Source organism: Meriones unguiculatus, chromosome 7 (assembly GCF_030254825.1).
Source record: "Meriones unguiculatus strain TT.TT164.6M chromosome 7, Bangor_MerUng_6.1, whole genome shotgun sequence".
Taxonomy (NCBI): domain Eukaryota; kingdom Metazoa; phylum Chordata; class Mammalia; order Rodentia; family Muridae; genus Meriones; species Meriones unguiculatus.
The window spans coordinates 113,073,609-113,086,202 of record NC_083355.1 but is presented as its reverse complement, the minus strand read 5'-3'; the positions used below and the strand labels follow the sequence as shown (position 1 = coordinate 113,086,202).

At 56.0% G+C, this 12,594-nt stretch overlaps 1 protein-coding gene across 1 annotated transcript in view; it reads right to left on the bottom strand.

The window, feature by feature from the left end:
- Window positions 1-7,450: 7,450 nt before the first annotated feature.
- Window positions 7,451-12,594, bottom strand: part of LOC110566352 (cholesterol 24-hydroxylase) — a 28,067-nt gene continuing 22,923 nt past the window's right edge. Inside the window, exons 11-15 of the mRNA XM_021664184.2 lie at window positions 11,638-11,722; window positions 10,981-11,091; window positions 9,118-9,206; window positions 8,411-8,477; window positions 7,451-8,183 (exon numbers count right to left, since the gene is read on the bottom strand). Of these exons, the coding sequence (XP_021519859.1) occupies window positions 8,013-8,183; window positions 8,411-8,477; window positions 9,118-9,206; window positions 10,981-11,091; window positions 11,638-11,722 (523 nt within the window). The 3' untranslated portion in view covers window positions 7,451-8,012. The remainder of the gene's footprint in view (window positions 8,184-8,410; window positions 8,478-9,117; window positions 9,207-10,980; window positions 11,092-11,637; window positions 11,723-12,594) is intronic.

Genomic DNA, 12,594 nt, shown 5'->3' with positions numbered 1-12,594 from the left:
GCTCCGGGTGCCAGGAACCTGTGCGATTGGTGGATAAATCTAGGCACTGCCCTCCCCTGCCTGGGGCCTCTCCTCAGCAGCCCCAGAATGTTGCCTGAGAAGCCACGGCACCCCAGGGTGCTGGACCAGTCCCTAGAAAACCCAGCTCTGGAGACTATGGAATGCCTGTTCCCTCCCTCCTGGTGTCTGGTCCCACCTACTAAGCCAGGCCCATTTATGGGCATTTAGTGAAGGAGGATATCAAGGGATGCTGCCAGCGACTGCGCGCTGGCACCAGGAGGCACGCAGAGCGCGGCGGCCCTTGTTTCATTCTGCCTTCCAGACAGCCGCATCAGGTCCGTGTCACAGGCAGGGTTAAGTGACCCTAAAGGGAAACCGGCCCTCAGGGGTGTAACCAGGATCTGGAGCCAGGCTGTCTGTCTCCAAGGCATAGGAAGCCTTGCCTTTGTTTAGCCAAGGGCACCCACACTTCTGGACACGCACAGGGTGCTTTCTGCTCCACACGTGTTGGAAGTGACGTGACTTCCGTGCTCACACAGGAGACACAAACTGAGAGAACACACAGCTGCAAGCACTTAGTATGTGCCTGCTGTATGCTTTACCAAGAGTCAACTCAGTCCCCCCCTGGCTCCCACAAGGCAGTAGGGCAGATCAAGTGTAGGGACAGGGCTCCCAGGGACATCACCTGGAGTTGTTCCTATTGTGAGATACTCGAAGCAAAGCAGCTTAAAGAAAAGGGGGTAGGGTGGCTCTGGGAAGGAACTTAGTTGGAGAGATGGAGAATGTTTCCATATTTCCCTGAAAGAGTTGTCTGGCTACAGTGTCCATTCCGGGAACGTGAGCCAGCAGGTGCAAAGGAAAGGGGTGTCAGTCCCTAGTAGGGGAGTGGCTGGGGTACCCAGCACAGGCTGACAGTGACGTCACTGTCCAGGCAGGAAGTATATTTTCCTGTGAAGGGAAGCATTCAAGGCAGGAGAAGCCAGGCAAACTTCCTGGAGGAGGGAGTAGATACTGGCTCATTTCTGGGCCAATGAGCCTCAGAAAAAATGGTTCTGGAGCCTCCTGGCTCTGAGAGTTAGAAAAGAGAGTTGAGGCCACCAAGTTTCAAAGGAAGTCCTTCCCAAGAAAAGGGAGGAAGGAGGCCTGAAGAGTTGGATCCCACCCTCACTCAGCACCAGCCTGCTGTACAGCAGAGATTAGCAAAGGGACTCAAACTCTGCAAAAGGTCCGGGGTCTTCTGTTCTGCTTGATGCTGTTCTGTATGCCAAGCATTTCCCCTTTCCCTCCGTTCTCTCTCCTGCTCACCTGCCACCTCCTCTCCTCTAACTGCCCAGAGACAGCTCAGCCGCCCCCCCCCCCCCCCCCCGGCACGGTGCCTCCACTGCCCCTGAACAGCACTCCCCAAACTCTGACCTCGCTGTGGCCAGTGCCTTGTCCCCACTGCTCCCTTGTCTATTCCTCGTTGCTTTGATGAGCAAAGTAATGAGCTCTTCACCATTGGAAGCATGCAAGCAAAGCTGGCCAGCCTGGTTAGGTATCCCAAGGAAGTTCAAGCGTCAGGATGGGCTGGAGAGAGAGCTGTGGAGTCCCTTGAGGGTGACTAGCTATCATGTTTGCTCGGCACTTTTTACCCCAAAGGTCCTGCCTGCACCCTGGGAGTGTCCTCAGTCCCAGCAAACCAGCACTGGTGGCCATACTGGGTTCCTTCCAACTAAGACCTTAATTTTAAGTGATAAAAGAGAAAGCCAACCCAGACCCTCTGGGGCTGTCTGCAGAACCATGAGGTCTGCATCGCCTCTGTCCTGCAAGTCCTCTCCTTCCTTGACCCCTGCCAAAACTACCTAGCACTTGCCAAATAGGGTGGGCGCTGGAGAGAAGTCAGAGGTGGGAGGTACCCTGGCTCTGGGGCTGAGGTGGTTTGAATAAGAATGCCCTGCCCCACTTTAGGCTTATCTGTTTGAATGCTTGGTCCCCAGTTGGCGGACATGTTTGGAAAGGATTAGTGGACACGCCCCCCGTACTGGAGGAGGAGTGTCACCGAGGCTGGGCTCCGAGTTTTCAAAAGCCCGAGTTATTCCCACTTAGCTCTGCCTTGTGCTTGTGGATCAGGCGTGAACTCCCAGCTACTGCTCCAGCAGCATGCCTGCCCACCTGTCTGCTGCCATGCTCCCTTGCTGTGTATGATCACGAACGCTCACCCTCTGCCGCCGTGAGCCCCAAGTTAAATGCTTTCTTTTATGAGGTGCCTTGGTCCTGGTGTTCTGTCACAGCAGCAGAAAAGTAAGGGCAGTGGGAATTAAGGGTACCAGGGGCCCACAGTTTGGGGTGTGCAGAAAGTCACCGTAGGTACCACCTGTGTCCCCAGGGAGGTGAGACCAGGAAAGGAGTGGTCATTAGGAGGTTGCTGGCAGAAAAGAAGTGGTCATTAGAAGGGGCAGGTTGGGAAGTCGGACCTGCCCCTGGGGACCTGCCCTGTTTTGTGGCTTTGGTGCCCCTCTCCTTTCACATGGAGAAGCACTAATGGACACCTCTTGTGTAGCTGGCCCTAGGCCAGGCTAGTGGTCGGGAGAGTCCCACTATTCCCTGCCATGAGGTGTGCACAGCCTCAGCTCTCACCTGCTGCTCTGGGCTCCTGGGACAGGCTCGTTTCACAGGAGCACATTTCAGGACGGTTGAGTCCTTGACAACACAAGGGCCCAGAGATTGCTGCAGTCCCAGCCGGGGTGTCAGGAATGAGGCAGGCCCCAGCATGGGTAAACAACGGGCTTAGGGAGGAGGCTCCACTTTCGGTCCTGGTGGGCAGACTGCAGGACCAGGGCTGGAAGGAGCCTGGTGACACACAGAGAGGGTCTGATGCCAGCTCTATAAGGGCCTCAGGATGACTGGACAAGCCCGTGCCTAACCTTGATAGCCTCCCTGGCAGGGGTTGCCAAAGTGCCACAAGGAGCCTTCTGCCTCCTTTCACAGAGCCGGCTCTCTGACTCCACATCCCACCCTAGAGAGACAGCCCAGCGTCGGCTCCTGTGTACAGCCACTTCCTCTTCCTGTTCTTGGCTCCAAGTCCCTTCCTGTTTTCTTTATTGTGGGAACATGTGTTAGGAGGGAAAAAAAACAACTTGATTTCTTGCCCTTGGTGCTGTAAGAGCAGCAAACAAGCCCACTGCATGTATGAAATTTGTGAGCAGGTGACTGGGCATATGTGTGTATGTGTGCTTGGCAGAGGGTATGTAGGGCATGTATTCGATGATGTGGGTATGTGCTTTCATGTGATCAGGCATATGTGTACATACATGTGCTTTAATGCACAGAATGTGTATATGCACGTGAGGCGATCACCTGCATGAGTGCAGGCAGGCTTCTGCCAGTTCGTGTGAAGCTGACCATCTCCAGCTAACTGTTCTTGGGCCCACCAGCTCTCAGAGCCCACAAGCACTTGGTACAAATTCCAACAACTGTTCCTGGGGGTCAGCACGGTGGCCACGCCCAGGGCTGTGCCAAGGGCTCTGTACAGTCTCCCGGGGCCCAGGCTGCTGCAGGTGTACAGGCTGAGGTCAGGAAAGCGGGACAAGGGAGTCGGGGGATTCTACGGGGAACTGTTCAGCAGAAACCTAGGAAATGACTAGGGGTTGGGGTGAGCAGAAGGGCCTGATGTGAGAAAGACCTCACGGCACCCCAAGAATGGCAGATCTGAAAGTGGGATGAGAGATGTTAGCAGAAGTTTGGGGCTTTTGAAAGAGAAAATGGTACGAAGAGCTAGTCATTTACTAGACATCAGTGGGGCCCAGCCCGGGGCCTGCAGCCTGGGTGACATGGTCAGAGAGGAGGCCCACGTTCTACCCACTCTCCCTCACTTTCCTCCTGGCACTCACTCCCTTCCAGGTCATCCGACCTGTCAGGCCTTAGGCATTCAGCATCTCCTCCTTTCTCTCTTGACCTTGACTGAGAGAATACACAGCCTCCCCGGCATCTCAGTGGGTGGGACCTGAAGGCCGGCACACGTCCGCACTGGACAGAGCTATGCTTCCTGAGCAGGAAGCCTTGTGGAGGAGGCCTGGCCTCTAATTGTGGGCTGGGCATGCGAGGAAGGCTGCCTAGCTGAGGTCTAGCCCAGGACGGTGCTTCTCAATAGGTTCCACCAATTCTGATTTGAACAGATGCCTCCTCCAGCTAGGATAGGCTCAGCCACATCCAGATGCACACAACCTGAGACACACACGTGTGGCCATACAGACATCTGTGGAGACTCACATGTGTCTTATATGCAAAGAGAGCACATGTGAGGACATACAGAGATACTGAGAGACCCAGACACAAATATGTACCCATGGGGCTCACACACACATAGGTTCACATACAAGGGGTTTACATGTATGAGGCTCAACCACAGGAAGCATGTGCACATGGGAAATCCACAGGCATGTACACACACACACACACACACACACACACACGCCTGTGTGCCCCAGCACAGTTCTGGAAATTAATTCCATACACCCAGCCCTCTGGCCCAGCCCAAGCACCTAAGTAAAACACTCCTGGGGGTCCTCCAGGCTCTAGGTCAAACAGGCCAGTCCAGCTATTCTAGTGTCCCTGGTGGGAGAAGAAGCAGCCTGTGGCTTCTCAGGTCAAAGCCCTTGCATCTGGATTAGGACCCTAGCACACCTCATGGTGAAAGCAGGAAGAGGATGGACACGGACACAGCACCTAAATACTGAGGCCCTCACTCTGCCTGGGGCTCTGGGACAGGAAAACTCCCTTAAGATGCATCTATGGAACTGGGACGTTACCCGCATTCCAGGGGGGCTGAACCCAAACATGCCATGTTGGTGGGCTCAACAGACCCCTGAGGCTGCCTCTGCTAATGCCTTCCCTGGGGTCGCTCTCGTAGAGACAGGCCTTTGCCCTGGTACTCGGGCCAGCAAAGGGCTTGGCCACATACTCTAATCTTGGGCTAACCCCCCCCCCCCAGCCAAGGCCTAAGGAGGGAGTGGAAAGGAGAGATAGCTCCTCTGACTCCCATCCGCACCCAGGCTAGACCCTGGAACCTGGCTGGCCACCTGGCAAGACAGGATACCCCTGTTGCAGCCAGGAACAGAACACAGCAAAGCGGTGCTTACTTGTGAGCCAGCATCCAGGGGAACCCTCAACTTCCCTTTAGATTGTGCTCTCTCGGAGGATCTTACTCCCCTTGTCCCCCACCTCACAGCAGCAGCAAGAATTCCCAGCATGCCTCTTGCTGGGGAGCCGCTCTGTCCACTTGGGAGCTGGAGCGATCACTGTTAAAGGGTCTCAAGTCTAGGGGAAGGAGGAGTGTAAGTTGCCTACCCAAGAAGGCAAATACTGGAAGCTTCCTACCGGAGGAGAGTATATATTCAGAGCCCTTGTCCCACGCACATTCTTGTGTCTAAGTTTACAAGGGAGGGAACTTTCAGAAAAGGTCACCATTGCCTAGAGGCCAGCAGAGAGGCAGCGACCCTCCACTGCCCCTGGAGAGGATGGCACGGCAGCATGAGAGAGCCTGCGGCCACCCCTTTATACATTCCTGGCCGGGGATTCCCATCTGTGGTCTGAATTTCAGCTGGCTCTTGATGTAAGGTTCACCCTTCCAAGCATCCCACAGTCCAGGACCATATCTAGGCGACGTATTGAAAATCGAGGGCCAGGTTGATGACCAGCAGGAGACCGACGTGGTACCTCCCTGCCTCAGGCCCCCAGCAGGGTGAGGAAGGCGGAGAGCACCCTGGCAGTGGGTGATCAGGCCATTGCAGAGCTGCTCCAGGGTGGCCCCATGTGGCTCCTTTGGGGACTGCAAGCAATAAAGACTACTAACGGCCAGCAGCTAGGGAATCACAGGCTCTGTGCCAAGCTCCACCCCACGCATGAACGCGCTTAGTTGCACCAGCAGCCTGGAGAAGTGAGTCCTGCTGTCTTTCCTCTGTTTTGGATGAGGAAACTGAAAAGCAAGTTCCAAAGCTGGTGACAAGAGGGGTCAGGATTTGACCTCTGCTGGACTGAGAGCCCTATCCCTCCCAGAAGGTCCACTGTGCGGTAGAGAGTGGTTCAGGAGGTCTTGGCAGGGCATCTCCCTACAGGACATGGCTGAGGGCTCTTCCCGTCCTGTCTTTCCATCCATTAGATTCCAGCATAGAGATCTAACCCAGGCCTGCTGTACAGGCCACCATGTGTGAAGGGTCATTAGTGCAAACTGACTCCATCATGACTGTGACCTTGACTTTTCCATATCCTGTCCCCTGGGAGGACTTGGGGCAAGGAAGATGTGAAGACTCAGGCTTGGCAATTGCCAGTCTGAGTCAGGGGATGCTATTGTGTGCAACTTGACAATCCTGGAAGAGTCAGGTCCTTCAGATGAGAGAGGTGCTGTCCTGTGGGGGTCAGGCCCAGCCATGGCAGAAAACAGGAGCTGACATGGAGAGGCTGGGGAGCTTCAGAGGTGCCCCGGGCAGGGGTGGGGCTGTAGTAGGGCAGAAGCAGGACGGGGCTGAGGACAACATGAGACACAGAGTCCTTCGAAGTGGCTGTGGGAAAGGGCTGGTAGGGGCAATGACAAGTCAGGGGTGACTTTGCCCAAGCCTCGCTAGGGCACCAGAAAGAGAGAGGCAGGAGGGGGGATGGGACCTGGCCTGCAGCTCCAGAGGTGTTCCCAACCCCCTACCCAGGAGCTGAGACCAAAGCACTTGTACAACACAACCTGGGCTAGGGTGGGACAGGCCAGGAACCCGGACACATGCTCCCCTGTTCCCAGATGCTCCCCAGGCCCCAACTGTGCAGAGCAAATCACCTCCTTCCGTAAGCCTTGGCTTCTTCATCTGTTCCTGAGGAAAGTCAAGGCTAAGTCAAGGACTAAGGAAGACAGGGTATATCAAAGGTCCTCACAGCTCTACAGCTTCTCCAGTGTAGAGAAGGGGCCTTGCTGAGGTAAGGGCAGTTTTTCTCTGACACAGTGAAAAATGAGGAGCTGGGACCAACCCCCCTGGGCTGGCCCAGAGCACACAGCCTGCCAGGCAGACTATAAAAGGAAAGGCTTCCTCAACCTCCAAACCCCAGGGCTGACAAGAGCCTCCTCTGACTGGGTCAGTAGGTATAATACAGGTGTCGGCAGGTGTGAGGTAGGTGTGGGTGTCCAGCTCAACCACAGTTTTTACAGAAACGGCCAAGGATCAACACACACACACACACACACCTCTCAAATCAAGTTCTTAATGCCAGGATCTCTTCTGTAATCCCAGAGCCACTCGGCACCCTGCTGCAGACATAGGGACCCAAAGCAGGGCCGTCGTTCTGGTGGCAGGCAGGCATCTTGATCAGTGGTATTGTCTGGGCCTCTCTAGAACCTTCGGTAAGCAGACGGCTCTTTGGGGATCAACCTCATCATCCCATGTTGCACCCAGAAGAAAGGAGAGCATCATGGCCCCGGGCGGCCGTTCATTCATGCAGTCAACACACGTTTATTGGGCATGGACTCTGGTCCAGACCCTAGCTAGCAACAGGGGCCTCAGAGGCCAAGTGCACACAGACCCTGCCCTGTGGCACCCACAGCCTGGCAGGGCAGCTGGTCGCATGAGCAGACATTCACAATACAGTGTGGTCAGTGTGTTAGAGGTAGCACAAGTGACCGAGGGAGCACAGAGGAGGAACCCTGGCCCGGCCGTGGGTAGCAAAGAGGGCTTCCTGGGGGACGTGTCACTTGAAGATTTTAGGGAGTGAGCAAGAGTTAGGGTGTCTCTTTTGAGGGTGTAGCCAGTGCAGAAGTTCAGAGATTCGGGAGAGATGACGGTGGTGGTGATAGCTGGGATCAGGCAGGGCCCGCCAGAGGGCTAAAAAGCCAGTGGACAACAGGAAGCGCTGAGGGTGTGAAGCAGGCAAGGGTACAGGGCCCGCCAGGAGCCATCATGGAAGGTGGCAGAAAAGGAGTCAGGGGCGCCAGTGGGTGGCCATGGGCAGCGATGGGGGCCATGAGGCCCTGGTCCAAGGAGTCTGACCGTACCCAGGGCTCAGCAGGGTGGAGGTGGGGGTGCAGGCTGCCAGCCTCGGGGCCTCAGGGTGCACAGCACTGGGTCCAGTGGCTTGAGTGTCGCCTGCTCCTGCAGCCCAAAGCGCTGCCCGGGCACCAGCCGGAACTCAATCCTCTGAAGCAGCTTGGCCATAACGACCTTCACCTCCATCTGTGGGGCAGGAAGGAAGGAGGGGGAGGGGAAGGAATGGAAGCAGTGAAGTCACGATGAAGGGGGTAGGAAAGGGAGGGCACGCAGGGAGAGAGAGAGGCAGTGGGGAGGCAGAATTGCATAGGCGCTCCTTTCTAGTTCTCCTGTCAGGTGTGCGAAGCCTCACTCTCGACCCCCCCCAGCACGCGTTTCTCCCCCTCCCCCTCCCTTGGCCCTACACCTCCTACCTGAGCAAACTGCTGCCCGATACAGGAACGGTGGCCCAGGGAGAATGGAAAGTAGGTGAACCTCGGCCTGTGGGAGAAAGAGGTCCTTCAGGGTCAGTAAAAGGTACAGCGTGCATGTCCACACCACTGTCCTTCCTCTCCCCAGGCTGGACCCAGGGGCAAAGCCATCCTCGGCAAACTTCTGGGTTCCAGCCCTTGGGCAGGTATGGCGCTTAGTGTTAATCATCAACTTGGCAGAATCTGGAACGGAGAGGAGGCATGCCTGTCTGCCATTATCTTGATTGCGTTCATTGAGTGGGAAACTGCCCAGTGTGTGGCCTGTTCTTTGCGCGGGGCATCCTGGGCTGTCTAAGATGGAGAGAGTGAGGAAAGTGCTCGCATAAACATACCCTGTCTCTGCTTCTTTGCTGAGGGAGCCACATGCTAGCTGCCTCAGGACCCTGCTGCTTCTGTGATGGGCTGTGCCCTCAAACTGTGAGCCGAACTAAAGCCTTCCCCCCTTGAGGCAGTTTTCTCAGAGTATGTATCCCAGTAACGGAAAAGGAGCCCAAGACAGCAAGTGACCCGAGTCTCTGAGTGTGATGCCCCTCACACACACACACACCCTCACTCAGGGCTCTAGAAAAATGGCTCCTGTGGGTGCAGGGAGCCTCTGTGGTGGTGCTTCTCCCGCAGAGCCCATCACAGCAGCTCAGGCAGGGACTTACTTAGGTGCGCCAGGGCCGAAGCGGTCAGGGTTGAAAGTCAGTGGGTCTTCAAAGTGGGTGTCCATCCTCCCCATGACGTAGGTGCTGAACTGCCGGGCAAAGGAGCTGTTGTCTCTGGGTCCTAGGTCATTCCCCTCACACCTCCCAACCCATTGCAGCCCCCCAAGGGGTGACACGGAACACAGTCCCCTTCCGCTTATTCAGATAAGTGTGACATTCCACTGCCCCCCTGTAAAACCTCAAAGAGGACAGGGGACACTGTGACAGCCATGACCATCCGGGTGTGCTGGACCACCGCTTGCCTGGCACAGCCCTGTAGTAGCAGCCACAGTGACCTCTGTATTGAGATGAGATAACAGGACTCAGAGACTTACCTGAAGTCGCCCAGCAACTAAGTGGCCTGGTACTCGGAGGCACCTTCCTCCTGATGGGCGGAGGCTGGCCCCTCCTTCGCCTAAGGCTCACTTCAGCTTTCAGGACAGATGCTGGGGAAGCTGGGGCTCCCACCACTGTCCTAGGACGGCACCTTCGCCTGAACCCCAGGTGCCTTCTGAGGGAGCTGGCACACCTTCCAGGTCCTGAGTGTGCAAGGGCTATGTGCCCTGGAAAAGCAATGTGCCCGCTAACTGGGCACGGGCACTGGCCATGCTGGGCCTACTCCCCTCACTTCCCTGTGAAAACAGCAGCCTGGTGCTGAGCTGGGCATCTAAGGTAGTTGCTAAACACTGTCCCATGCACACAAACAGACTGACTTCTGTACCCATCAGCCACTACTGTGCAGGGATGAACCAGGCTCACAGGTGACCAGAGTCAAAGCCCTGTGCACACCCTCACCCTGCCTCGCTCCTCACTTCTTCACTGCTCGTAGACAGCTCTGCTGTGCTTGTGGATGCCTGATAGCCCTGGCAGAGATGGCCTCACGGGCATGGCGTGGGCATTGGGCTCCACCCACACCCACAGACAGAGGCAAGGCAGCGGCAAGTGCTGAACCGAGGACAGTGATTACATGGGGGTGGGAGAGTGGCGCACAGAGATGGGTGAGCGGCTTCGGAGGCCATTACAAACGTGAGCCCCGGGAGTGCGGGATGGAGCATGCACCACCGAACTGCTCGCCTTCCAGCTGGATGCAACAGGTCGAGGGCAGAAGAGAGAGGCCGGCAGTGGGAGGGCGGGCTGTGAGGAGCTGGGACGGGGGATCTGGCCCAGTGGTTAAAGCACTTGCTATGGAAGCATGAGGACCTGAGTTCAGAGCCCCGAAGCCCACTTAAAATGTGGGGTGGGCATGGCTGCAACTCCAGCCTCAGAAGGCAGAGACAAAAATCCCCAGAGTAAGCTGGTCAGAGAGCCTAGCCGTGTCTGTGTTTGAGTTTGGAGGAGACTCACATGAGGAAGGTGGGGGGAGACCGAGGGTGAACCCTCACATTGGCCTCACACTCTCACATCCATGAGCACCCATGTTCATCCATACATCCCACACACATGTGCCCACGCACATGCATGTACCCTCCACAAGGGCGTGCCCTCACATAATGCGCACACTCACATAAAAACAGAAAAAAAAAAAATGGGATCAGGAGCAGCACCCATATCTCCCTCCTGCCAGCTCTGGAGCCCCAGGACAGTGACTAAGCCTCGAGGTATGCGGCTGTGTGGGAATGCTTCCTTTCTAGACCTGTCTGCTGGATTTGTAAAGAGGAGAAGCAGAAACCGACACGGTCACAGGAAGACTAAGGCAGACACAGGACAGCCAGGAAACCGAGTGTCATCATGGTAACAGGCCCATGGCTTCCCTGACCTCAGCGAGAGTCCCAGCCTGGCCACCCCGGAAACAAACAGGCCAGCCCACCCGAGGGCCCCACGCACCAGGAGAGGAGTGTTGCCGGGGACTCTGACCCCATCGATCAAGGTCTCCTCCTCCAGCAGGCGAAAGGTGCCCCATGCTGGTGGGTACAGCCTCAGAGACTCTTTGAGGACCTGCAGAAGACATGCAAGAAGATGATGGGAAGTCATGAGACCTCAAGGCCAGTAGCAGTGTGTTCTGTCCCCATCCCATTCCCACTGACCACACACCCTGTCCCAGGGCGGTCCAGATTCCCAGAACATTAGTCTTTCCATAGAGTCCAACCCCTCATGTGACCAAAGGAGGAACTGAGGTCTAAAGAAGGGCAGAATCCAGGACACAGGGGCAACCGTGTGACCAGAAGGCAGGGACCCTCTCCTCCCGGACGGTGGCCTCCTGGAGCTTCAGGGGAGGCCTGTTCTTGGCTGGGTGGGAAGGGCATGCTGAGCCAGCTGTATGGCGATGGTGAAAAGCTTTGGACCCAGGCGGGCCATGCCTGGAGGTGCGATTTCAGCCCCCTTTGCTAAAGGGCTGCCTTCCAACACTGGCCATATACAGGGGGTGGGAGGAAATCTCCATCTTGCCATTGAGTCCAGGGGAGCTTGGACTCCAACAGGGCCCGGTGAGGCAGCAGGCCGCCCCCCACATCTGCCCAGAGCTGTCTCACGCTGGCTGCACACCTGGGATAGGTACTGCAGTCTCCCCAGATCCTCATAGTCCAGGTGCCGCTTGGAACCCACAACCTCGTCCACCTCGGCCTGCAGCCTGCCAGGGAAGACAGAGAAGCTGAGCCCTGGAGAGAAACACACGCCCACAGCACTTTAAGGAAACGAGTGGACGGGAGATGGAAAAGCAAGGCCCAGGCTTCCCACCAGCACAGCGGCCTGCCCGCTTGCCAAAGGCAGCTGCGTCCCAGCCAGGCCACATCCAAAAGCACCTAGGAACCAGGTTCCTGGAACCTTAAAATACCCACTGCTGTGGCTTGTTGCTCAGAAGCAACATTGAAAAAGAACATGCCCCACATAGCCTTTAAGAGAGAATGCCCAGCACAGTGGACTGACAAAAAGCTATGGACAGAAACACCAGCAGAAATGGCCCAAGGAGGCTGCAGCCTTTGCGTGGATCTGGACCACTTTACACCCATCAGGATGGCAGGAAATGGAAATAAATAAATAACACGTAAATATATATTTATAAAAATATATAATATGGATTAAATAAAATATAAAGGCCAGAAAAATGACAAATAATGTGGAGCCAGGGAGGGGCTGGGATATGAGTGTACCGTGGATCAGGACAGAAAGCGGTAGAACCGTGTGGAAAGCAGTGTGTAGCTCCCACAGAACTGGAATCAGAATCATTGCCCAGTGATTCCACCTCGGTGTGTAAAGCCACAAGCCCTGGAGGTGGTAACTGAAGACACAGCGCATGCCCGTATTCACTGCCGCTGATGCGCAGCAAAGGACAGAAGCTGCCTGAGTGTCACCATGTCCAGAGAAGCCAAGGCTCCTCTATCTGCATGATGGAGCCAGATCTAGACTTTCAAAAAGAAGGAGGGTAGTTCTGACCTGGGCTCCAACATTCGTGAGCCTTGAGGATGCTGTGCAGTTAACGGGACCCGGGCACAGACAGACACA